General features: G+C 42.9%; 2 protein-coding genes and 1 pseudogene across 3 annotated transcripts; 1 reads left to right on the top strand and 2 right to left on the bottom strand.

The window, feature by feature from the left end:
- LOC109850450 (putative receptor-like protein kinase At4g00960) lies at positions 2,891-9,453 on the bottom strand. 2 transcript variants are annotated; one of them, XM_020420472.1, is made up of 8 exons: positions 9,123-9,453; positions 4,791-4,910; positions 4,539-4,684; positions 4,257-4,464; positions 3,954-4,138; positions 3,832-3,884; positions 3,624-3,774; positions 2,891-3,305 (listed from the first exon to the last, which is right to left on the bottom strand). In XM_020420472.1, the coding sequence occupies exons 1-8, from the start codon at positions 9,388-9,390 to the stop codon at positions 2,991-2,993; spliced, it is 1,446 nt and encodes a 481-aa protein (XP_020276061.1). In that variant the 5' UTR covers positions 9,391-9,453; the 3' UTR covers positions 2,891-2,990. The 2 variants fall into 2 exon arrangements, with proteins under 2 accessions (XP_020276061.1, XP_020276059.1); XM_020420470.1 differs by lacking the exon at positions 3,832-3,884 and having other exon boundaries at positions 3,901-4,138.
- Positions 9,466-11,033, bottom strand: LOC109847697 (annotated as a pseudogene).
- LOC109847696 lies at positions 11,738-14,210 on the top strand. The gene is made up of 3 exons (XM_020416927.1): positions 11,738-12,048; positions 12,237-13,277; positions 13,574-14,210. Exons 1-3 carry the CDS (start codon positions 11,738-11,740, stop codon positions 14,208-14,210), a joined length of 1,989 nt encoding a protein of 662 aa, XP_020272516.1.

Raw genomic sequence — 27,302 nt, 5'->3', positions numbered from 1 at the left:
TCCGGATCCTGACGGTACCTATCCTACAAATGTCACAGGATTGATCATTTTCCATGACCATCACGCCCCCATCGAGTCTCTCGAACGATGCAAACCAATCTCGTCGAAGAGTCACATGATAAGTAGCACAAAAATCTAGCATCCAATTAGATGCATCCACATGGTTCACCTTTGGAGTAATCAATAGAGAAAAGCATTAATCATCGGAATCATCACCTCTAGCAACATTCACCTCATTGGCCTTCGGGCCCTTCTTCTTGCTATTCTCCTTCTCTTTGAGCTTTGGGCAATCTCTCTTCCAATGTTCTTGTTCTGTGCAAAAAGCACACTGGTTCTTTAAAATTTGATAGCGGCCTCCAGATTTTGACTTTCCTCTATTGCCACATCTCAGATAGGGACTCATTCCTCTCGTCGACAAGACCTCTCCTAAAGTGCTAGCTCTGAAAGTCTCTTTGTCCTTCCTCCTCAGATCGTAATTCGTCAACGCATTAGTCACATCACTATAGGTGATGAAAGATCTATTATTCAACAAAGTGAGCACGAAAGTATCATACTCCTCATCGGGTAAGGAGCCCAACAAAATAATCGCCTTGTACACATCCGTTATCTTCTCATCCACGTTTGCTAAGTCCGACAATAACTTTGTATAGTTGTTCACATGAGCTGCAAGTGAGGTGCCCATGGATATTTGGACTCTGAATAATCTCCGCAGCAAGTGAAACCGATTATTAACACTCTTCGTAAGGTACTTGTTGTTAAGAATCTCCTACATCTTTATTGCAGACGTCACACCAATCTTATCGTATTTCAGCTATTGTTCCAAACAAGACCTGATCACCCCACAAGCGTTCTTATTCATCTTGTCCCATATCGCCTCATCGTATTTCAGTGGCCTCTCATGGACCATGATGGTCTCTTCCAAATTTTGAGCATTGAAAGCGTCCTGTACGTCGCTCATCCACAAACTAAAATTGATCTTGCCGTCATACTTCACTACACTAATCTTAGTATTTTGAAGTCTAACCTAAACTGTATTCATCATTGTCTTGTTGCTTTCACCAACTTCTTCTCCCATTCTTACAAACTCCAAATTGTAAAGAAAGATTCAAACTTTGATAGAATTGAGAAATTATCGAACTGAACCCAAGATAGGATTCGAACACGATCTCTTAACTACACAAGGAAAGCGAGATCCCAACGGCAACTCCGCAATGTTATCTCCACCGAAGCCTAGAACTCCAAGAACCAAGCTTCAAACAACGAATCTTCCTTCACCCAATGCAAAACCCTAGATCTGAAACCCTAGAGCTCTAATAACAATTGTTACGTGCCGTACGGAAGCGTGCTCGCTAACCAAATGAGTCGGTAAGCGATGAGAGAAGAGAACTAAACCAAATATGAGTGCAATCCACCAAAAATACGGCACAAATCAAACCAAACACAGGAATTTACGTGGTTCGGTAATTGCCTACGTTCATGGGGAAAGGATGAGAGAGATTTTACTATATGGAGGAGAAATACAACGTGTTACAACTCACACAATCTCTCAAATATAACCCTAACTAAAGATCTCAACTCCCTCATAATATTTCCCTCACAAAGTACTCAAAAGACTCACAATTCTCTGGTTAAAACACTCTCAATTAGCCCTAAGAAACGATGTTGCTATTTATATCAAACAGCAATCCAAAACAGACTGAGAAACCGAATTAGGCACGTAACCTCTTTCAGGTCGACAGCACACCACCGGTCGACCGGACAGAAGCTTAATTTCTCACCCTGTAATATGCACATTTTTGGTCAATCAGCCATACCCGTTAAGTCAACCAACCAGAGACGGTTTCAAATCCTGTAATTCAACAATCTGTCGGTTGACCGGGCCTATGCCGTTGGTCGGCCGATCCGAGGGATTTCCTGTACTCGTGTTTTTGCACGATTTTCTCAAATCCTTCGTCATTTTATACATGATGATGTAGTGGGCAATACCACTTTTGGTATTGGTGAGACTAGTCATGGTGATATTCTCGTCGGTAATGGCCTAGTGGCATTTGTGTCGGCGAGGGCACCAAGATTGATGGAGAAGGAACATAAAATTTTAGAAGGATTTTTTTTTTTGGAAAAAGTAGTAAGTTTTTGGATTTGCATGGATGGAATTGTGCTTGCACCAAATGTAGAAATCTGCTTTGGGAATCTACACTTTTTGGAGAATAGATTCCCAAACATATTTTTTGTGCACGTAACACTGACTTAATTTGGAGGAGAAACTTAAAAGGCAACTTTGTAACTTCTTTTCATGGAAGAACATGCTGAGAAATCAAGAATGGTTCCAGAAAATTTGCAATTTTAAATGAGAGCCTTGATGGATGAATGGCGGTTCGATGAAATATGCGAGAAATGAATGCAGTTATAATAACCTATAGGTGGCTTCATCTGATGATATGACGTGGAAGAATCTTTTGGAATGGTTGCATTTCTGCATTGTTGACTATGATTTCCTCAGAAGGTCTAGGATTGTATTTGGAGTTGCTGGGAGTGGTGAACAAAGAAATATACACGATGCAGTGAAACATCTATTTTCCCTTGGAAGATGATAAAAATCAATAAGATGATTCCATTTTTCTATTTCTTTTCTTGTTTCGTTTCATTTCTTTTTGTGATACAGCAATGCTTAAATTTGCAGTAGGCTATGAGGTTCACTATATGGTAAGAGTTGGTCTTTTACGGTGTCTAAGAGAGGGAAAAACACAGAGTTGTTTAACTATTGAGTTGTAGAGTTGAACAATCAACTGATCACTGGGTTGTAATGTTTGTATGTTCATAGCCTTGGGGCTGTCCCTGCTTTTGATCATTCTCAAGCCATCAACGTAGCGATCCCTAAGAACAAGAGCACTAGCAAAATCCACTAGCTTCTTTGGTTGTTCATGTTATTTCGTTGGTGAAACCACCTACTTGTTTATGTTACACCAGTAATGTTTGCTAAAAGTAATACATCACCTAGGCTCAATAATACTTTCTGTCACCGTATTGATAGAGTGATCAGCACTGGAATGAGTATTTGATGAAACATTTGATGCTGATGTCCTATGTCTAATAAATGTTGGGGGTTCTGTGGGCTGGCGAATAACCATCTCCTCAGCTCGAAGCATATGAACCACCAAATACATGGTCGGTCTTGCATCTGAATTTTCTTGGACACACAACAAGCCAATATTTATTAATTTCATTGCCTCATTTGTTGGATATGAGCCTTCTAACAATGAATCCATCAGCTCCACTGCATTGTGCTCGTTCCACAGCTGCCATGCCTGTCAAGTGCAGTTCAGAGTCATTTGAATTTGTTATTCTGATGTATAGTTCTCATTCCACAAGTTACCATGCCTTTGCCCTTGCAGTTCAATATCTTAACTTGAATGCTAGTTATAGTTATTCTTGCAAATTTTAATATACGCTAAGTTTTATTTTGTATGGAAATGGACTGGACATCAGTTAGAATGCTGATGAATAAAACGTTTTCCTATGAAATTTGTTAAAAGTTTCTGCATAAAGCATCCAGTTCTTCTCGTTTGAGAGAATGGATCTTGGAACATCAGGTTTAGGTGATTTAAAGCATATAAAGAACTCACATATCTAAGAAGGGTCTGCCCACGTCTTTCAAAATGTGTGCGGCCGTTCTTTTCACCACTTATGATCTCTAGTAGCAGAACTCCAAAACTATACACATCTGACTTCTCAGAGTACAGACCATCCATTGCGTACTCAGGTGCCATGTATCCGCTGTTTTGCATCAAAGTAAGGGTTTTGTTAGACAAAAGTGGTATTTGATTCACTTACTAAGTTCCAACAATTCTGTTAGTATTAACTTCAGTTTCGTCCACTTCATAAATCTTTGCCATGCCAAACTAAGTTCCAACAATTCTGTTAGTATTAACTTCAGTTTCGTCCACTTCATAAATCTTTGCCATGCCAAAATCTGATATCTTTGGGTTCATCTCATTATCCAACAACACATTGCTAGCTTTAAGATCTCTGTGAATGACTTTGAGCCTCGAGTCCTCGTGGAGGTAGAGAATACCCCTTGCAATTCCTGAAATTATCTGTATTCTTGTGTACCAATCCAGCTGAGCACGCCTATTTGGATCTGAGATCGTAGGAGTATTCTTGTATTAGTGAGAGAACAGTATGGTTAAACAAAAAGCTGTGAATGCTTTTATTGTCAATGAAATAATATGTAAGAATGTATAAATGAGACCACTAACCGCAAAGAAAGGCATCCAGGCTTCCATTGGGAAGAAATTCGTAAACTATTAGTTTTTCGTCTCTCTCAACGCAGCAAGCCAAAAGTCTAACAAGGTTTCTGTGCTGAAGTTTTGCAATTAGTTTCACTTCATTCTTGAATTCAGCAGAACCTTGTTTGGAATTTTTTGAGAGCCTCTTAACTGCGATTTCTTTTCCGCCATGTATGCCCTACGTAGAGGTTTGCATGTTGATTAAGAAACAAAGATTTAGGGACCAGCATAAGTAAGATTAATATCTGATACCTTGTAAACAGGGCCAAAGCCACCTTCCCCAAGTTTATTGCTGTCGGAAAAGTTACTCGTGGCTGCTTGTATAGTAACCAAATCCATCAGATGCAAATCTGTGTCCGGTAAATTTGAAATATCACTGAAAGGAGATTTTCCTCTATCTGGAAGGAAGAACTTAAGATAGTTTAGCAAATAAAAAGTGCATTATATTTCTTGAAGGAAGAACTTAAGATAATTTAGCAAATAAACAGTGGGGTAGCTATGTACCTTTTTTCCTTCTCAGCCTTCGCCATAGGTAGTATAGAAGAGGGCCCAAAAGAACTGCTCCAAGAATAGGTGCAACAATGGAGGCAATCTTAGCGCTTGACATGTTGTTCTTTGTCATCTCTGTTCAAAGAGGAAGACAATTAAAATTCTCAAAACTTTAGTTGAGGTTGCTCATGTATTGCTCAAATTTCATCTAGGTCCCTTGTATTTTGAAAGTCTTCATTTAGGGTCCCTACACTCTAGTTTTTTTTTTTAACTAACTTCAGTTAAATCTTGCTGACGTATCAGTGACATGGCTGGACAAACTTGTAACTTCATTAATGTCCTCCGTGTCAGTGACATGTCATCATTATCTAATAGAAGTTTGTAAAAGAGACCTAGGGTTATGACAGAGGTAACACTAGGAACCCTCACTTAAGACTCATAAATATAAAAGACCTAGATGATATCTGACCAATGCATAAGGGACCTCTACTAACTTTTTGCCTTTAAAATTCAATATTAAAAAAATCAGAAGATGCGGGAAATCTAGTTTCAATCAAAGTTCTCCAGGTTGTAGCTTTTTTTTAATCACCTAAGTTTTTGGTGATCAAGTGATGTTTCAATTATCCGAGGCAAAATGAGTCCTTCAGACATTATCCAGCTATGCATGATGACAAGCTTTTACAAGCTATTCCTCTGGGAATGTATTCATAAAATAGTGACTGATCATTTCGGGAATGTATTCATGAACTAGTGACTGATCATTTCTTCTCCGTGTTGCTATATTTGGGTGTTACTTTCTAACTAAAGGTTCCCAACACATCCCTTGCTTAGTTATTTATCCACCTACCTGTTGGCCTTCTTGTTTTGATGATGATTTACAAACAATTTACTACTAATGTTGTTTGTCTAGTGTTTGTGCATTCCTATATATTGTAGACAAACAACGTAGTTGGAGGATGGATGGAATAGAGCTTCAACGATCATATCCAAAGGAGGTTGGCGGAATGTCGGATTGAAGCCTATACAACAATTCAAGTTAAAGATCAAGTTCAAGCTTCATCCGCAACGTGTACCAAGTCAAGCTTAATTGAAGATCAAGATTGCTTGGGTAATGTAGTTTAGGATTTATATTATGTGGGTTAAGTACTCTAAGCTCAATTATCTATACACACACATTTTATTGGTTTCCTTGTATATATATGTAGTCACATATATATACAACACAAGTTTTAGTTTTCATGTTTATAAATATGAAATTACATGTTTCATATTTATTATTTTGATTTGGTTTATCTGCATAGATATGAAACAAATATATTTTCATATACATACTCATAGGTTTCATTTTCTATTGTATTTGTGAAAATATTGTATTCTTAGATTGTAGACTTCAATATCAGTTTATACATGTTTTACTAAGTCTATAAAAACATTTCACAAAGTTTCAAAAGTTGGTTTATGTCAAAACATCAAAATTCAAGTATCTCATATTTTCATGTTTTGGACTATTTTGTAAAATGATGATATTTCTCATTTGGGATGTCCTTTTTCGAAACCAGTCATTGTAGCATGTTTATTATCATGTCTACAATCATTCCCCAAAGTTTTACATTTTTTGGAATTTATTTGATATTTTTAAACAGGGTTTTAAAATCAGCTCTAAAACCAAAAGAAAACCAGTTTTTGTAGCATGTGTATTATCATGTCTACAATCATTCCCCAAAGTTTTACATTTTTCTGAATTTATTTGATATTTTTAAATAGTATTTTAAAATCAGATAAACAGTTTTCAGAATCTGAGATGTCAGTTTTCGGTCGACCGGTACGGTCGACCGGTCTAGTGACCATTCGTCAGTATTTTTCCAGAGAGTCGTCGGTCGACCGGTCCGGTCGACCGAGAGCTCAAATCGGTCGACCGACAGAATTTCCGGTCGACCGACGATGGCTTTTACTGTTTCCAACGGCTAGTTTTTGTACCGTTGGCTGGGTCTTTTGGTCTTTTGTTTTGGGTGTTTTTGGCTGAGCTTTGAGTGGGTATATATACCCCATTGCTGATGTCTTTTCAAGTTAACTAAGAGAGTTTTTAATCAAGTTTAATAAAGTTTTTAACAAGGGTTTTAGTTTGGTTTAAGTGTGTTTAAAAAGCTTTTAAGCAAATTGAGAGTTTGTTTTTGTGATTCAATTCTACAAGAGCTTGAGGAGATCATCTATTGGTGTTTGGGCATTCAACTATTCTCCCTCCAACTCTTGATATATTGAGAAGTTTTCTAAACTCTATTTCTAGCTTTTTTATATATTTGATTATCATTGTTATTAAGCTAGAACTACATTGAGTTTAGTTTTGATTTATATCTCTTTGTTCACACACAACCTATTGAGCTTATTGTATTTACATTCATAGTATAATTTGGGGTTGTGGGTTTGTGACTAAGAGTTGTGCTTAATTGAGTTCTCACCTTGTTTTGAGAACAATCATTTGTCATATTTGTGCTTATTGTGAGAATCACTTTGTAATACACTTGTACACCGAGTGAGGAGTGTGTGGTGAGAGTCGGGGATCGTCCCAAGAGGAGTGGCGTCGGTTGACGTGCCTAGGGAGAGGTTGTAACCGAGCACTTGAGGGAGACACGGCTAGGTCCAACACTTAGTGGGTGTAGAGTGTGATTGCAAGAGTGTGTGTTGTAGAGTTTTCGGTTAGCTAGAAAACCGAGTGTGTAGAAGAAGTTCCGGCTTCCAAACCGGATTGTGTTAGTGGATTTCTCCCCGGGAGTGGGGAGCGGAGACGTAGGACGGAAGGTCCGAACTCCGTGATCATATTGCTTGTTTGAGTGTGCTTTGGCGTTCATTTATATTTATGTTCATATCTTATATCGCCATTGTCCATAGCTCATTATTTATATGATCCACTATCTTGTTTATGTTTATATCACCCTTAGTTACATATCCTTGCATATATCATATTGTATATCTATTTGATAGGATATATCACATTGTGTTAGTTTTATATCCTTGCATATACATTGCCTATATCTCTTGCTAGGATATATCTTGTTGTTCACATTGCTTATCCTAGCTCACATATCTTGTTGTATTTCATATTGCTAGGATAACTTGTTAATTAATTTTAATTGGCATTTAATCGGATTAGATTAGCATAAGACCCTAATCACCCCCCTCTAGGGTCTAACACTACCGATGCAGTGTGTAATGCAATTGGATAGTCCACTTCATTAATTTTACATGTACAAAATCTGAAAGTTCTATAAATATATATCACACATTTTGAAAGTTTCTGTAAGTGGTGTTTCAATTATATAACCGAAAGCACTCAGGGATTCATGAATTTAGGTAGCTCAATGGACACTCTGTTCCATTCAATATGCTACATGCCTCAAAGAATTTATAACTAAAAAGTCATGTGGTCGGAAGCTTCTAGTTCATAGATAATGAGATTTTTCTAGTTAGATTGTAGACCTAAAAGAAATTGGTTGGAAGCAATTAAGAAGGATATGATAACACTTAACACAGTAGATGACCCAAAAATAGAACTGAATGGAAGAGTAGCATTCATGTAGCTGCCAACAAAAATTTAGGGTAAAAACTTTGTTGTTGTTGTGGTTGTTTTCTAGTAGATTGTCGACGAAAGAAGGCTCCATATTCCACCTTATGGTGTGTTGGATGATAGGTCTTCAAATTTTATTATTTACTATGAATTAATTGCGAACAGACCCCTATAGTATCACCCAACTGTAAAGAGACCCCTTGTATGTCTATTTGTTGCGAATAGACCCCTTATAGTTCTACTTGTTGTGAATAGACCTCTATAATATTTGGGCCAAGTGCGAGCACACCCCCTTAGTGAATTTTTTATCTTTTTTAAGTCAAAAAAATGAGAAATTAGATGCCTATCCTTACCAATAGAACTATAGGGGTCTATCCACCTCCTTAAACATTTTTCACTATTTAAGAGTAAAAAAAATTCACTCGAGGGGTCTATTTGCAACAAGTATAACTACAGGGGTTCTATTAACAACAAATAGAACTACATGGAAGCTCTTTGCGATTGAGTGGTACTACAGTTGTCGATTCGCAACCAACCCTTGTTTCTATGTAGGGGACCTTCAAAACATGCAGGTTATAATGGATCTAGGTGTATAAATTTTATTTATTGTGTAAATGCCATTTTGGTAGCTGAGCACAGCTAAACTAGTTATGTTGTGAAAAGCTGTTCCTTGAGTGTCGCACTTGTAACTTTTAAAGGATTAATATTCCCTTTATCCGTTCTTTATTTTATTTTGTAAAGTTCCAAATAAAATATCAGGTTTGACTAACGGAAAAGACGCAAACCTTCTTCGCCCTGTGGAGAAGCTATCGGTGGAGATCCAGGAGTTGATATTGCCGAAGTGTTGAAGAAGGGAAAAACCTCGTACCTCAGCGTGCAGCTTCCTGATAGATACTGCCACCCGTTAGTTGGTTTGCAATTAGCACCAACTTGGCTCAACCCGAATTCTAAGCAGTTCTTGCAGCCTTCACTATTAAGATCTCTTGTGCACTGCAACAAAACATAGCCCGACGACTGATCACTGGTAACTGGCTCTTCTCCACCGGCAACCATCAGTGGATTATTCGAGGCTTGCTCCACGAGGCCCCTAGCAAACTTGATCGTGTCATCACTGGCAGCTTGATAGAGTCTGCCCAGCCAAATCCACCACCCCGAAGAAGTTGCTGTTGGAATATCTCATGAGGCATTTCCCGTACCATTTGATCCCTTGTGTGTTATTCGGGCAGTCTCCTATTATTGCAATCGTTACTGGGTGGGATGAGGTCCCCCCGGCAGAGGGCTAGGCCGTAGAGCTGGTCTTTGTTCTCTCCAACAGTGGTGTTATAGAAACCGCTCGTCTGAGCATTGGTTGTCAGAATTTGCAGAAGATTGTTGAGATTTGATTCGACTATTGCAAGACTATTTGATGGGAAAGTGGAGTCTGAACAGCTATATTGAGTGATCACTGTGGGAGTTCCATTCAAGTTTTTAAGGAAAGGTGTGTACTCGTACCTCACCCAGCAGCTAGTCGCCAAGTACCGCCACCCCCTCCATTGCGTGCAGCAATTCTTGATATCAGCCAATATCGTTGTCAGGCACTCTCTGCAACCATCGACGCTAAGGTCATCACTGCACTGAGCGAGCGCATAAATACTGTCGTCGTCGTTCACCAACGCCTTCGAGGCAAACATTAGCGGTTTGTTGAGTGGTGAGGACTTCACGAGGTCAGCCACAACTGCAAACGGCTCTCGAGAGCTCGTCTTTTGGCTGGGATTGCTCATGTTGAATCCAGCTGTGTCGGGGATGCCGAAGAAGTTGAAGTCGGAGTAAACGGAGTTCGCAGCTATCATACCAGATGACGGCCTGGCGTGATGTTGGACAGCTGTTGTTGGTGATCGCAGTGGCAGCAGCCCTGACACATGTCTGGCAGTCTGACCCGGCAAGGTCGCCTTGGCACATGAAAAGACCGTATACATGGTCCGAACTGCTTCTGGTTGTAACGTTGGAGACGGCGGAGTTGGATGACGACGACTTGGCGGTGAGGGAGGAGAGGACGGCGGCGAGGCTGGTGGCGAAGGGGCTGTTTTGGGTGTAGGACAGGCCCGTGCAGTTTGCCTTTATGGGTTGGAGGATGGGGTAGTCAGCGGCTGAATGGAGGAAGAGGAGATGGAAGATTAGGAGGGAGGTTAGACCTATAATCTTGGATTATTAAACCATAAAAGATTCTGAAGTACCATTTTTTAAAGGTTCTTTTGAGGTTTGAGCGATTCTTGAAGACATGGGGGCGAGTGTTATTTTTTATTTTTTTATGGAGAGAGGTTTGAATGGTCGAAAGAGGTGGTCTCCGTAGTGGGGTAGAGCGGCACATGCGGCGATGTTTCCTTCCCTGGACTGGAAGCTAAAATTGGTGACAAGACAAGTCATGTCTTCTCCGCGATGTTCCCTTCTCTGGTGGAAAGTTCACAGTTGTGCGAAGACAAGTCTTTCATCACCATTATTTATTTGGGAAAATCCTCTTTTAACCCAAAGTTTTACCCCCAATTATTTTAAATCTCATCCACTTTACTGAACATCAATAAACCCATTATACCCATTTGGCTTAGTTTTAAACCCAATGCTCCTTATACCTCTCTATCTCTATACTGTATTTTCCCCAAAATAAAGAAACCCGACTTTGCCCTTTCTCTCTTCTTCTCATCACCGTCAACAGTAGGCATTAATGGCGACAATGGCGGGAGAAAAGGGCGGGCTACACTCACTCTTCACAAACCCCCAATTTGGTCCCCATCTTCAATTACTCTCTCCTTCTCTCTCTCCTCCATTAATTTCTCCTCTCTTCTTGAGAAATCTCTCTCCTCCATTAATATTTCTCTTCATAGAAGACATTAATCCTACATCAGATCAGTGGTTGAGATCTCATGTTCGTTTCTTGCAGTAAAAGAAGACATTTAAAGGTAACTATAAAGTGATTGAGATCCCATCTTTATATCTTGATTTGTTGAAATGTCTAAATTTTTAAATGAGAAAACCTTTATCATGTTGAGACTACTATTTTCTCATGAGAAAACCCTAATTCTGTTGATTACATCATTTGTAGTGAGAGTTAGGAAAGTGATATACTTTCTTTAAAAAGTACTATGAAAAGCTAAGCAATGTACCCGTTCTATATTTTCTTTATTTGATTCACAAAATAAAAATCATTTGTTCCTCATTTCTATAGAATGTAGAAAAATGTGGTCTTTGAATATTTAGGAATGAATATTGAATTATATTGTATAGAAATATAGAGAATTGCATATTGAATGCCGATGTTGAATTATATCGTATACAATAAGAAAATGCATGTTAGACTTGTGTTTGTTTGGTAATATTTGATTGTTAGTTAGTTCCCCACTTATTTTATTTTTTATGAATTTCAGTAATGGAAGAAGAGCTATATTGTGCAATTATGGACTTTAGAGGAAACAATCATTTGATTCCAATGAATATCAAGGGGACTTTCAGTAATTTAGTGGCCGAGGTGCAAAGTAGAATTGCTTTTTTTTCAAGCCCAGTGAAGCTGACTTATGAAGTCCCATATACAGAAGAATTGTTTGTACGTGTCCATGATGACGTCGATTTGTCAACAATGTTCGATGTACATCTAAGTTGCAAGAAGAAGATAGTTAAGATGCATGTTGACATAGATCGAGATACATTATTTGGTCTAGAGGAAAACACCATTCACATAAGGTAAGAACTTATTGTATATTGTGAGGTCCATATTTCACAAAATTAATCCATGTTTATTTAATTTCTCTGTAGTTCAAAGAAAAATTATGACGATATAATATGTCGGCAATTAGCTGTAGTACTAGATAAGAATTTTCATTAATGTTTCTAATTGCTAGTCTTATAAGGTAACTGCTTTATGTTTGCAGGAATCCTACCATATCTCTTTCGGAACAACATGCATCCTCGACGCATAATCCATCCAATTCACAAAATGCATTACGTGAAGTTGAGAGATCTAGTATTCAGATTCCTATTTCATGGTATCATGCCATTAGAAGTGTCGGACAAGAATTTAATGATGTTGAACATCTAAGGCAAAGTCTTGGAAATTACTCAATTGCTCTCGGTTTTAACTTTGCTTATTTGAAAAATGAACCTAGACGATTGATAGTAAAATGCAAAGGTGCTGATTGTGAATGGATGGTCCATTGTAACCATCGTACAGACTGCAAACGGTTTTACGTGAAGAAAATTGGTCGTGCACATAGTTGTCTCGGAGGAGGCATAGGAGAGAAGGGACATCCACGGGCATCTCGTAAGTGGGTTGCAAATATTGTGAAATCCATACTAAAAGAACAACCCACCTACCGCGCAATTGATCTTAAAAAGAAGCTTCTGAGAGAGTTTGGCGTTGATATCCCCTATGGAAGAGCTTGGTGTGGGAAAGAGCTTGCTCAACAGGAGTTATATGGGTATGCAAAACATTCATATGAACAACTTAGATGGTACAAGGATAAAGTTATGGAAACTAACCCAGGATCAATCGTCCATCTAGAACATGAAGATGGCAGATTTACTAGATTTTTTATCTCATATTATGCTTGTTGGAAGGGTTTTGTCGAGGGATGTAGACCAATTTTATTCTTGGATGGCACCCATCTTTTTGATAGGTACAAGGGAACTCTACTTGCTGCTACTGCTTTGAATGGAGATGGAGGAATGTTTCCTGTCGCTCTTTGTATTTGTGGAACCGAGAATGAGAGCAATTGGGAGTGGTTCCTTGAATGCATTCGTGACGTATTGTACAATTCAGATGATCCATATACTCCGAATGATGAGCTGGTTATAATCTCTGATCGAGACAAAGGACTTCAAAATTCCGTCAAGAATTGCTTCCCTTGTTCATATCACAGTTATTGCATCCGCCATTTTATGACCAATTATAAGAACAACTTGTCAAAGAAAGGGTTACCAACGCCACTTAGGGATGACTGTGTTCATATTATGAAGAGAGATGCATATGCCTACACAATGCATGCTTATCAACATGAATGCAACGAGCTAATAAGTCATCTGTTGCTTTCATTGAAATGCTGAATATTGAAATGTTGAATATGAGCCCACAAAACTGGGCTAATTGTTATTTTCCTGGAAAGAGGTCACCATTTTTACATATTTTTGGTCTTTGTGATTGAACTCTCTGATATGTGTGTTTGAACATGTATAACATTTGAATAATCCTATAGCTATAACATGGTTGCAGGCATGGGTGGTTAACCTTAAATCTAGCCGAGTTCTTCAACGCATGGATTAAGGAAGCCCGATTTTTACCGATAGCGCAGTTGGTTGATCACATCCGGGTGAAGATGATGAAAATGAGCTACGATAGACGTGAGGAATCCAACAAATGGACTACACCACTTGTTCCTAGTGTAGAGGAGCATCTTGTCCTGATCAACGAGGGTGCACGTTGTCTTCATGTTAATCCTTCTACGTCGATTCTGTATGAAGTATATGATTCCCCATCTGTTAGAGTGAATTTGGAGTACCACACATGTATTTGTCACCAATGGCAAGTTCTTGGACTACCTTGCAAGCATGCGGCCGCCGTAATCAGGCACAAAGATCAGCTATTGTATCCATATATTTCTGACTATTTCAGCACGGAGGTGTACCGCAAGTGTTACTCCTTTCCCATATATCCAATTCCTGATGATGAGAAGCCAATTATAACGGATGAGAATATGGAGATTAGACCTCCATTAACCTCGATTCGTAGAGGAAGGCCAAAAACAAAGCGGATCCCTTCTGGACTAAATCCTTCTAGAATGTTGAAGTGTAGCCGATGTAAGGAGTTCGGTCACAATCGACGAACATGTAACCAACCAATAGCTGATTGAAATATCATGCTTTTGAATATTTTCAAATCAGTTTGATTGTGATCTTCATGGACCTATTATAGGTTGATTACGTTTTGGTGGTGAAGATCAAAAAACAAACTATTTTGATTATTGTAAATTTTGTGTAACTACTTCAGTTATTATGGGTTGATTATGTTTTGGTGGTGAAGATCAAAAAACAAACTATTTTGATTATTGTAACTTTTGTGTAATTACTTCAGTAGTTTTAATGTTATTTCAGTTAGTTTTATTGTTATATCTATTTGTGTTGTGGTGTAACTACTTTAATTAGCTTGTGTATCCGAAATCGAGTGTTCTGTCGCGGAGAAAAAAACTGAAAAAAACCGAAATCGAGTGTTCTGTCGCGGAGAAAAAAATCCGAAATCGAGTATTCTGAGCTCCGAGTTGTCGCGAACCATTTCGGTTTTTTTCCCCGCGGCGAGAACACTCGGCGACCGACGCGTCGTCGTAATAGGCCGATCATCCGCCGCGTCGGCCGGTCCTCGCCCAATTTCGAAGCTTCAGGCAAAGTATAGCACCTTATTGCAAAGTATAGCACCTTATGGCCAAAGTATAGCACCTTACGCTCTCTGGAAATTCTGAGCTCCGAGTCGTCGCGAACCATTTCAGTTTTTTTCCCCGCGGCGAGAACACTCGGCGACCGACGCGTCGTCGTAATAGGCCGATCATCCGCCGCGTCGGGTCCTCGACCAATTTCGAAGCTTCAGTCAAAGTATAGCACCTTAATGCATAGTATAGCACATTATAGCCAAAGTATAGCACCTTATTACAAAGTATAGCACCATATGGCCAAAGTATAGCACCTTATGGCCAAAGTATAGCACCTTACGCTCTCTGGAAATTCTGAGCTCCGAGTCGTCGCGAACCATTTCAGTTTTTTTCCCCGCGGCGAGAAAAGCCAAAGTATAGCACCTTATTACAAAGTATAGCACCATATGGCCAAAGTATAGCACCTTATGGCCAAAGTATAGCACCTTACGCTCTCTGGAATTCTGAGCTCCGAGTCGTCGCGACCATTTCAGTTTTTATCCACACGACGAGAACACTCGGCGACCGACGCGTCGTCGTAATAGGCCGATCATCCGCCGCGTCGGCCGGTCCTCGACCAATTTCGAAGCTTCAGGCAAAGTATAGCACCTTATTGCAAAGTATAGCACCTTATGGCCAAAGTATAGCACCTTGTTGCAAAGTATAGCACCTTATGGCCAAAGTATAGCACCTTGTTGCAAAGTATAGCACCTTATGGCCAAAGTATAGCACCTTATTACAAAGTATAGCACCTTATGGCCAAAATATAGCACATTATTGTAAAGTATAGCACCTTATGGCAAAAGTATAGCACCTTATGGCCAAAGTATAGCACCTTACGCTCTGGAAATTCTGAGCTCCGAGTCGTCGCGACCATTTCAGTTTTTTTCCGCGCGACGAGAACACTCGGCGACCGACGCGTCGTCGTAATAGGCCGATCATCCGCCGCGTCGGCCGGTCCTTGCCCAATTTCGAAGCTTCAGGCAAAGTATAGCACCTTATTGCAAAGTATAGCACCTTATGGCCAAAGTATAGCACCTTACGCTCTCTGGAAATTCTGAGCTCCGAGTCGTCGCGACCATTTCAGTTTTTTTCCGCGCGACGAGAACACTCGGCGACCGACGCGTCGTCGTAATAGGCCGATCATCCGCCGCGTCGGCCGGTCCTCGACCAATTTCGAAGCTTCAGTCAAAGTATAGCACCTTATTGCAAAGTATAGCACCTTATGGCCAAAGTATAGCACCTTACGCTCTCTGGAAATTCTGAGCTCCGAGTCGTCGCGACCATTTCAGTTTTTTTCCGCGCGACGAGAACACTCGGCGACCGACGCGTCGTCGTAATAGGCCGATCATCCGCCGCGTCGGCCGGTCCTCGCCCAATTTCGAAGCTTCAGGCAAAGTATAGCACCTTATTGCAAAGTATAGCACCTTATGGCCAAAGTATAGCACCTTACGCTCTCTGGAAATTCTGAGCTCCGAGTCGTCGCGACCATTTCAGTTTTTTTCCACGCGACGAGAACACTCGGCGACCGACGCGTCGTCGTAATAGGCCGATCATCCGCCGCGTCGGCCGGTCCTCGCCCAATTTCGAAGCTTCAGGCAAAGTATAGCACCTTATTGCAAAGTATAGCACCTTATGGCCAAAGTATAGCACCTTGTTGCAAAGTATAGCACCTTATGACCAAAGTATAGCACCTTACGCTCTCTGGAAATTCTGAGCTCCGAGTCGTCGCGACAATTTCAGTTTTTTTCCGCGCGACGAGAACACTCGGCGACCGACGCGTCGTCGTAATAGGCCGATCATCCGCCGCGTCGGCCGGTCCTCGCCCAATTTCGAAGCTTCAGGCAAAGTATAGCACCTTATTGCAAAGTATAGCACCTTATGGCCAAAGTATAGCACCTTACGCTCTCTGGAAATTCTGAGCTCCGAGTCGTCGCGACAATTTCAGTTTTTTTCCGCGCGACGAGAACACTCGGCGACCGACGCGTCGTCGTAATAGGCCGATCATCCGCCGCGTCGGCCGGTCCTCGCCCAATTTCGAAGCTTCAGGCAAAGTATAGCACCTTATTGCAAAGTATAGCACCTTATGGCCAAAGTATAGCACCTTACGCTCTCTGGAAATTCTGAGCTCCGAGTCGTCGCGACAATTTCAGTTTTTTTCCGCGCGACGAGAACACTCGGCGACCGACGCGTCGTCGTAATAGGCCGATCATCCGCCGCGTCGGCCGGTCCTCGCCCAATTTCGAAGCTTCAGGCAAAGTATAGCACCTTATTGCAAAGTATAGCACCTTATGGCCAAAGTATAGCACCTTACGCTCTCTGGAAATTCTGAGCTCCGAGTCGTCGCGACCATTTCAGTTTTTTTCCGCGCGACGAGAACACTCGGCGACCGACGCGTCGTCGTAATAGGCCGATCATCCGCCGCGTCGGCCGGTCCTCGCCCAATTTCGAAGCTTCAGGCAAAGTATAGCACCTTATTGCAAAGTATAGCACCTTATGGCCAAAGTATAGCACCTTACGCTCTCTGGAAATTCTGAGCTCCGAGTCGTCGCGACCATTTCAGTTTTTTTCCGCGCGACGAGAACACTCGGCGACCGACGCGTCGTCGTAATAGGCCGATCATCCGCCGCGTCGGCCGGTCCTCGCCCAATTTCGAAGCTTCAGGCAAAGTATAGCACCTTATTGCAAAGTATAGCACCTTATGGCCAAAGTATAGCACCTTACGCTCTCTGGAAATTCTGAGCTCCGAGTCGTCGCGACCATTTCAGTTTTTTTCCGCGCGACGAGAACACTCGGCGACCGACGCGTCGTCGTAATAGGCCGATCATCCGCCGCGTCGGCCGGTCCTCGCCCAATTTCGAAGCTTCAGGCAAAGTATAGCACCTTATTGCAAAGTATAGCACCTTATGGCCAAAGTATAGCACCTTACGCTCTCTGGAAATTCTGAGCTCCGAGTCGTCGCGACCATTTCAGTTTTTTTCCGCGCGACGAGAACACTCGGCGACCGACGCGTCGTCGTAATAGGCCGATCATCCGCCGCGTCGGCCGGTCCTCGCCCAATTTCGAAGCTTCAGGCAAAGTATAGCACCTTATTGCAAAGTATAGCACCTTATGGCCAAAGTATAGCACCTTACGCTCTCTGGAAATTCTGAGCTCCGAGTCGTCGCGACCATTTCAGTTTTTTTCCGCGCGACGAGAACACTCGGCGACCGACGCGTCGTCGTAATAGGCCGATCATCCGCCGCGTCGGCCGGTCCTCGCCCAATTTCGAAGCTTCAGGCAAAGTATAGCACCTTATTGCAAAGTATAGCACCTTATGGCCAAAGTATAGCACCTTACGCTCTCTGGAAATTCTGAGCTCCGAGTCGTCGCGACCATTTCAGTTTTTTTCCGCGCGACGAGAACACTCGGCGACCGACGCGTCGTCGTAATAGGCCGATCATCCGCCGCGTCGGCCGGTCCTCGCCCAATTTCGAAGCTTCAGGCAAAGTATAGCACCTTATTGCAAAGTATAGCACCTTATGGCCAAAGTATAGCACCTTACGCTCTCTGGAAATTCTGAGCTCCGAGTCGTCGCGACCATTTCAGTTTTTTTCCGCGCGACGAGAACACTCGGCGACCGACGCGTCGTCGTAATAGGCCGATCATCCGCCGCGTCGGCCGGTCCTCGCCCAATTTCGAAGCTTCAGGCAAAGTATAGCACCTTATTGCAAAGTATAGCACCTTATGGCCAAAGTATAGCACCTTACGCTCTCTGGAAATTCTGAGCTCCGAGTCGTCGCGACCATTTCAGTTTTTTTCCGCGCGACGAGAACACTCGGCGACCGACGCGTCGTCGTAATAGGCCGATCATCCGCCGCGTCGGCCGGTCCTCGCCCAATTTCGAAGCTTCAGGCAAAGTATAGCACCTTATTGCAAAGTATAGCACCTTATGGCCAAAGTATAGCACCTTACGCTCTCTGGAAATTCTGAGCTCCGAGTCGTCGCGACCATTTCAGTTTTTTTCCGCGCGACGAGAACACTCGGCGACCGACGCGTCGTCGTAATAGGCCGATCATCCGCCGCGTCGGCCGGTCCTCGCCCAATTTCGAAGCTTCAGGCAAAGTATAGCACCTTATTGCAAAGTATAGCACCTTATGGCCAAAGTATAGCACCTTACGCTCTCTGGAAATTCTGAGCTCCGAGTCGTCGCGACCATTTCAGTTTTTTTCCGCGCGACGAGAACACTCGGCGACCGACGCGTCGTCGTAATAGGCCGATCATCCGCCGCGTCGGCCGGTCCTCGCCCAATTTCGAAGCTTCAGGCAAAGTATAGCACCTTATTGCAAAGTATAGCACCTTATGGCCAAAGTATAGCACCTTACGCTCTCTGGAAATTCTGAGCTCCGAGTCGTCGCGACCATTTCAGTTTTTTTCCGCGCGACGAGAACACTCGGCGACCGACGCGTCGTCGTAATAGGCCGATCATCCGCCGCGTCGGCCGGTCCTCGCCCAATTTCGAAGCTTCAGGCAAAGTATAGCACCTTATTGCAAAGTATAGCACCTTATGGCCAAAGTATAGCACCTTACGCTCTCTGGAAATTCTGAGCTCCGAGTCGTCGCGACCATTTCAGTTTTTTTCCGCGCGACGAGAACACTCGGCGACCGACGCGTCGTCGTAATAGGCCGATCATCCGCCGCGTCGGCCGGTCCTCGCCCAATTTCGAAGCTTCAGGCAAAGTATAGCACCTTATTGCAAAGTATAGCACCTTATGGCCAAAGTATAGCACCTTACGCTCTCTGGAAATTCTGAGCTCCGAGTCGTCGCGACCATTTCAGTTTTTTTCCGCGCGACGAGAACACTCGGCGACCGACGCGTCGTCGTAATAGGCCGATCATCCGCCGCGTCGGCCGGTCCTCGCCCAATTTCGAAGCTTCAGGCAAAGTATAGCACCTTATTGCAAAGTATAGCACCTTATGGCCAAAGTATAGCACCTTACGCTCTCTGGAAATTCTGAGCTCCGAGTCGTCGCGACCATTTCAGTTTTTTTCCGCGCGACGAGAACACTCGGCGACCGACGCGTCGTCGTAATAGGCCGATCATCCGCCGCGTCGGCCGGTCCTCGCCCAATTTCGAAGCTTCAGGCAAAGTATAGCACCTTATTGCAAAGTATAGCACCTTATGGCCAAAGTATAGCACCTTACGCTCTCTGGAAATTCTGAGCTCCGAGTCGTCGCGACCATTTCAGTTTTTTTCCGCGCGACGAGAACACTCGGCGACCGACGCGTCGTCGTAATAGGCCGATCATCCGCCGCGTCGGCCGGTCCTCGCCCAATTTCGAAGCTTCAGGCAAAGTATAGCACCTTATTGCAAAGTATAGCACCTTATGGCCAAAGTATAGCACCTTACGCTCTCTGGAAATTCTGAGCTCCGAGTCGTCGCGACCATTTCAGTTTTTTTCCGCGCGACGAGAACACTCGGCGACCGACGCGTCGTCGTAATAGGCCGATCATCCGCCGCGTCGGCCGGTCCTCGCCCAATTTCGAAGCTTCAGGCAAAGTATAGCACCTTATTGCAAAGTATAGCACCTTATGGCCAAAGTATAGCACCTTACGCTCTCTGGAAATTCTGAGCTCCGAGTCGTCGCGACCATTTCAGTTTTTTTCCGCGCGACGAGAACACTCGGCGACCGACGCGTCGTCGTAATAGGCCGATCATCCGCCGCGTCGGCCGGTCCTCGCCCAATTTCGAAGCTTCAGGCAAAGTATAGCACCTTATTGCAAAGTATAGCACCTTATGGCCAAAGTATAGCACCTTACGCTCTCTGGAAATTCTGAGCTCCGAGTCGTCGCGACCATTTCAGTTTTTTTCCGCGCGACGAGAACACTCGGCGACCGACGCGTCGTCGTAATAGGCCGATCATCCGCCGCGTCGGCCGGTCCTCGCCCAATTTCGAAGCTTCAGGCAAAGTATAGCACCTTATTGCAAAGTATAGCACCTTATGGCCAAAGTATAGCACCTTACGCTCTCTGGAAATTCTGAGCTCCGAGTCGTCGCGACCATTTCAGTTTTTTTCCGCGCGACGAGAACACTCGGCGACCGACGCGTCGTCGTAATAGGCCGATCATCCGCCGCGTCGGCCGGTCCTCGCCCAATTTCGAAGCTTCAGGCAAAGTATAGCACCTTATTGCAAAGTATAGCACCTTATGGCCAAAGTATAGCACCTTACGCTCTCTGGAAATTCTGAGCTCCGAGTCGTCGCGACCATTTCAGTTTTTTTCCGCGCGACGAGAACACTCGGCGACCGACGCGTCGTCGTAATAGGCCGATCATCCGCCGCGTCGGCCGGTCCTCGCCCAATTTCGAAGCTTCAGGCAAAGTATAGCACCTTATTGCAAAGTATAGCACCTTATGGCCAAAGTATAGCACCTTACGCTCTCTGGAAATTCTGAGCTCCGAGTCGTCGCGACCATTTCAGTTTTTTTCCGCGCGACGAGAACACTCGGCGACCGACGCGTCGTCGTAATAGGCCGATCATCCGCCGCGTCGGCCGGTCCTCGCCCAATTTCGAAGCTTCAGGCAAAGTATAGCACCTTATTGCAAAGTATAGCACCTTATGGCCAAAGTATAGCACCTTACGCTCTCTGGAAATTCTGAGCTCCGAGTCGTCGCGACCATTTCAGTTTTTTTCCGCGCGACGAGAACACTCGGCGACCGACGCGTCGTCGTAATAGGCCGATCATCCGCCGCGTCGGCCGGTCCTCGCCCAATTTCGAAGCTTCAGGCAAAGTATAGCACCTTATTGCAAAGTATAGCACCTTATGGCCAAAGTATAGCACCTTACGCTCTCTGGAAATTCTGAGCTCCGAGTCGTCGCGACCATTTCAGTTTTTTTCCGCGCGACGAGAACACTCGGCGACCGACGCGTCGTCGTAATAGGCCGATCATCCGCCGCGTCGGCCGGTCCTCGCCCAATTTCGAAGCTTCAGGCAAAGTATAGCACCTTATTGCAAAGTATAGCACCTTATGGCCAAAGTATAGCACCTTACGCTCTCTGGAAATTCTGAGCTCCGAGTCGTCGCGACCATTTCAGTTTTTTTCCGCGCGACGAGAACACTCGGCGACCGACGCGTCGTCGTAATAGGCCGATCATCCGCCGCGTCGGCCGGTCCTCGCCCAATTTCGAAGCTTCAGGCAAAGTATAGCACCTTATTGCAAAGTATAGCACCTTATGGCCAAAGTATAGCACCTTACGCTCTCTGGAAATTCTGAGCTCCGAGTCGTCGCGACCATTTCAGTTTTTTTCCGCGCGACGAGAACACTCGGCGACCGACGCGTCGTCGTAATAGGCCGATCATCCGCCGCGTCGGCCGGTCCTCGCCCAATTTCGAAGCTTCAGGCAAAGTATAGCACCTTATTGCAATATCACGTTGGCAGGTTTGACGAGAAAATTTTTTAAATGCAGGATAAAAACCATCTCTAAACATATCTTCAAATTCATCATCTTCTACTAATTTAAAAGGAAGGTTTTTAAGAATGATAAACCTGATTACGCATTTCCTAGCTCTGGCAGCGTCATAGTTCCAACTACCGAGACTACCAGAAGAGGAGGATTGAGAAATCATGGATTGTCGGATATCACCTTGAGGAGGCTGGCCTTTGTTGTGTTTATCTAAATGGCGTTTGAGGTGATTGGTGCCGCTCTTATGATGAGCTTGAAAAATCTTGCCGCACAAAGCACACTTAGCCTTCTGGGTGAGGATCCTACCGTGTTCATCCTTGGTGACGTCGATCTTCTCGTAAAAATTCCACACATCGGATCTTGGCCGTTTAGGAGCTCTTGGTGCAGATTCGTCGCCACAGGATTCGAGATTAACTTCGGTAGGAGGACTCACAGTAGGAGGACTCAATTCAGGATCGGGAGATATGTTTTGCTCTTCATAATCAGATCCGGAAGCCATTTGATGAAAGGATTAGAAAGTATAAATAAGAGAGTATAAGAGTATAAGAGAGAGTATAAGGGTATAAGAGAGAAGAGATGAGTTTTTGGTGTGAAGAAAACAAATGAAAACCCCCCTCTATTTATAGAACCAGCCCCCTAGGTAAATGACCAAAATAACCTCACAAAATAGCCGTTTTTATACCGTTTTGGGGGCAAAACGGTCAAAGGGCCAATCTGGCCGTTGTTACCGGGCCGGGCCGGCCCGGCCCGGTCGTTTTGGCCACAACGGTCACCAATGGTGACCGTTGTGTGAAAACGGCCGGCCCGGCCCGGCCGTAACGGTCAGATTTGGCCTTTTGACCGTTTTGCCCCCAAAAACGGTCAAAAAACGGCTATTTGTGAGGTTATTTTGGTCATTTGCCTAGGGGGCTGGTTCTATAAATAGAGAGGGGTTTTCATTTGTTTTCTTCACACCAAAAACTCATCTATTCTCTCTTATACTCTTATACTCTCTCTTATACTCTTATACTCTTATTTATACACTTATACTCTCTCTTATACTCTTATACTCTCTTATTTATACATTCTAATCCTTTCATCAAATGGCTTCCGGATCTGATTATGAAGAGCAAAACATATCTCCCGATCCTGAATTGAGTCCTCCTACTATGAGTCCTCCTACTATGAGTCCTCCTACCGAAGTTAATCTCGAATCCGGTGGCGACGAATCTGCACCAAGAGCTCCTAAACGGCCAAGATCCGATGTGTGGAATTTTTACGAGAAGATCGACGTCACCAAGGATGAACACGGTAGGATCCTCACCCAGAAGGCTAAGTGTGCTTTATGAGGCAATATTTTTCAAGCTCATCATAAGAGCGGCACCAACCACCTCAAACGTCATTTAGATAAACACAACAAAGGCCAGACTCCTCAAGGTGATATCCGACAATCCATGATTTCTCAATCCTCCTCTTCTGGTAGTCTCGGTAGTTGGAACTATGACGCTGCCAGAGCCAGGAAATGCGTAATCAGGTTTATCATTCTTAAAAACCTTCCTTTTAAATTAGTAGAAGATGATGAATTTGAAGATATGTTTAGAGATGGTTTTTATCCTGCATTTAAAAAATTTTCTCGTCAAACCTGTCAACGTGATATTTTAAAATATTATCAGGAGGAACAAGGAAAAATAATTTCTTATTTTAAAAATTTAAACTGTAAATTTTCTTTAACTTCTGATATTTGGACATCTAGAGCACAAACTGGATATTTATGTATCACAGCACACTGGATTGATGAAAATTGGCAAATGTTTAAAAGAGTTGTTTCTTTTATTGCAATAGAAGAGTCACATACTGGTGCTAATGTTGCAAATTTAATAATTGAAGAACTTATGAAATTAGAAATTTCACAAAGAATATTTTCTCTTTCACTAGATAATGCAAGTAATAACAATGTAGCTGTTGATTTTATCAGATCATCTTTATCATTGCCATGTCATGGTGATCTTTTTCATATTAGGTGCATCTGTCATATTTTAAATTTAATTGTTCAAAGTGCATTTACTGAAATTAAACCCATGATAGAAAAGGTTAGAACAGTTGCTTACATGCATAGTGCTTCTGAACAAAGACTTAAAAGATGGAAACAATTTTGTAAAAGAAAAAATGTAAAGCCTAGACTAATTCCAAAAGATGTTGACCATAGGTGGAATTCCACATATGCAATGTTAAGTGTAGCAATAGAATATAAAGACATTATAACTGATTTTATAAACTATTATGCTTCTAGTTCTAGTTCTGGTAGCACTTATGGAATAACTGAAGATGAATGGACAGTTATATGTAATTTAAATGAAATGTTACAAGTTTTTTATGATGCTACCATGTTATTATCTGGCTGTTATTATCCAACCATTACTTTAGCTGCTTTACAAATTTTAAATATTCAAAAAATTTTTGATAAATATCGTTTGGATGCTACTTTTGGACCTATGGTTTTTGAAATGGAGAGCAAATTTAATAAGTATTTTAGGCCTATTCCTCATATTTTTGGTTTGAGGGTTCTTATTGATCCATGCTTGAAGGATATTGGCCTTCGAAGTTTGTTACAGTCATTGTATGGTGGACAGGTTATAGACTTAGATGATGGAACCACCCTGAATGCTACTACTCATCATTTACTTATTAGAAATTATTTTCAAACTTTATATGAAGCCACCTCCCGGACTGAATAAAATCTCCTCGACACGAGGTACCGTCGGAGATTAGGGCGAAGCCCAGCCAAGAACATCTGAGCCTGACGCTCTCCAGTCTGCCACATACTCGTGAAATGTAGCAACTCCATGAACCTGCTCTCAAAATTGCAACTGTCATGTCTCCCTGAGTCAAACGGGATAACTCGAGCTCCTTCCCTATCCGTGCTGCAGAGGAAATGTACTGCCCATCAAAGAAATATATGAAGTCCTCCCATGTGAGGGTCATCCTCTGCTCTGGAGGGAACTGTAGTCGGTACCATCTCCCAGCATCACCCTTCAGACTGTAGGATGCCAACCTCTGCTTCTGAACTGAGTCCACACTGAGTATGTCGAGAATGTTGCTCACATCCTCCTTCCACTTATGGGCTGCCAGAGGGTCTGGTGATCCCTGAAACTCGGGTGCTCTCATCTTCTGGTACCTCTCAACCATACGGAGCCAAGCCTCCTGCTCGGTGGCTCTGTCTAGGACTGCTTGAGGAATGGCTGCAGGCGTGACCTCTGAGGGTCTCTCTCTGACAGGAACGGCAGGTATCCCCTGCTGCTGAGCTACCGGTGGTGGTGGTGTCCGTGGTGCTATATGAGTAGTCACCAACTCCTCAATGGCTGTCATCCGGGCAATGAGAGGAGCCATGATGTCCACCAAATACTGAGGAGCCTGCTGAGGCTCGGACTGAGCTGGCAGCTGCTCTGATGGAGTCTGCTATGACTCTGCCTGGGTCTGTGACTCCGCCTGGGTAGCTCTCCTGTACGAGGTCTACCACGTCCTGCCATCTATCTGATCATAAGAAAATAAAAGTTTATGAGTCAAAATAAACTTCTAAAAGTAGCGTATCACAATACAATCTTCACAACATATAGTATTCACACAAAATACTTTAAACTTGCAAAATAGTTATCATAAAAAAAAATTTCCTCAAATCTTGAGGTATACGCATAAGTCGTCCTCACTCATACTAGGAAATCCCTACGGACTCTATACATGAATCCTAGGAAACTCTATCCTAGCTCCACGACTCGACACAGGATGATCCTAAGGATACTGGAACTAGAGCTCTGATACCAACTGTGACGCCCCTGGGTTCACACAAGGCTGCAGTCCAAGGTGAAACCAAGAATGTCAAACCTGCCATGCACCACACCGTGCAATAACATGTTTCACCATCACAATTAACATCTATCTAGAAGAATCAACAACTGGTGTAGGTACAAAACAGGTGAGAGATCTGAGTAGATAAATCTGGAATACTCAACAAGTCTCATATACAAATGTCTGACAAGAAGGAAATAAGGCACATAGCCTTTACAACTTCTAGAACAATACTGTCAAATGTCTAATAAAAACTACAATGGAGCTCCAACATGAACAGAACTAGACAGCTAAACACTAAGGTGTGTCGCCATCAACCTGCGACTCTCCGGGCTCCTGGCTCGTTACCTGAAAGGGGGAGGGACAACGAGCGTCAAGCGCTAGCGAGCAACATCACAACCAACCCCAAGGGAATAGGGCTCGTTGTATAAGAAAATACAGTTATCACAAAACATATATATAGATATATATATAGGCAATTATCCTAGAAATGAACAATGGGCTTTAGTACTTAGGAAGTTTCAACACGGGCATAGGTACGTCGAGCGAAATAATCCAAACAAGGAAACCCTCATATATATACCTTGTATCCCAAATTGAAAATCCCTAAGTACCAAACCCGGAGTCTAATACGTGAACAGAAAATAAATAAAAGGAAAGACAACCCATCTCAGAACATAAGTAGAGTATCATGTGGTGTCCCATGCCATAAAATATCAAGTCGTATTCTACATAAGTGTCATTCCCAGTCTAGGTAGCTATCATGTCTTAACGGTATCAAAAAGTCGTGTTCCAAAACTCAAATGTGTACCATGCTCAAGGTTTGGCAAAAATGTCCAACACATGGACTAAAAGTGATGTAGGTCCAACACATGGACTGAATAGAATGCATGTCCAACACATGGACCAAGATGGTAAGTATCCAACACATGGATCAGAATAATGTATTGTCCAACACGTAGACTATAAATGAAGGAAATGTAATTTATCACTTGCATACATGTAAAAATACACCAAATCTAAACCCGCACGCATCCCGATGTACATGTCTAAACTCATGTCAAAAGTCAACCCACATGCACAGATAAATCATTAACGTGATAAACTAGGGTCAGGTTACCGAGGCGACCCCGAAAGACAACTTAAACAGATCAAGAATCTGTAAAACAGCTCATCAGTCGACTGATGTGTCGACTGATGACGTCAGTCGACTCATACGTCGACTGATGGAGCTCAGACAGCACAGCCTCAGCTCGCCAGTCGACTGACCAGTCGACCG

This window comes from Asparagus officinalis, chromosome 7, assembly GCF_001876935.1.
Source record: "Asparagus officinalis chromosome 7, Aspof.V1, whole genome shotgun sequence".
Taxonomy (NCBI): Eukaryota; Viridiplantae; Streptophyta; class Magnoliopsida; order Asparagales; family Asparagaceae; genus Asparagus; species Asparagus officinalis.
The sequence above is the reverse complement of the archived record's forward strand: the minus strand, read 5'-3'. Positions and strand labels throughout refer to the sequence as shown.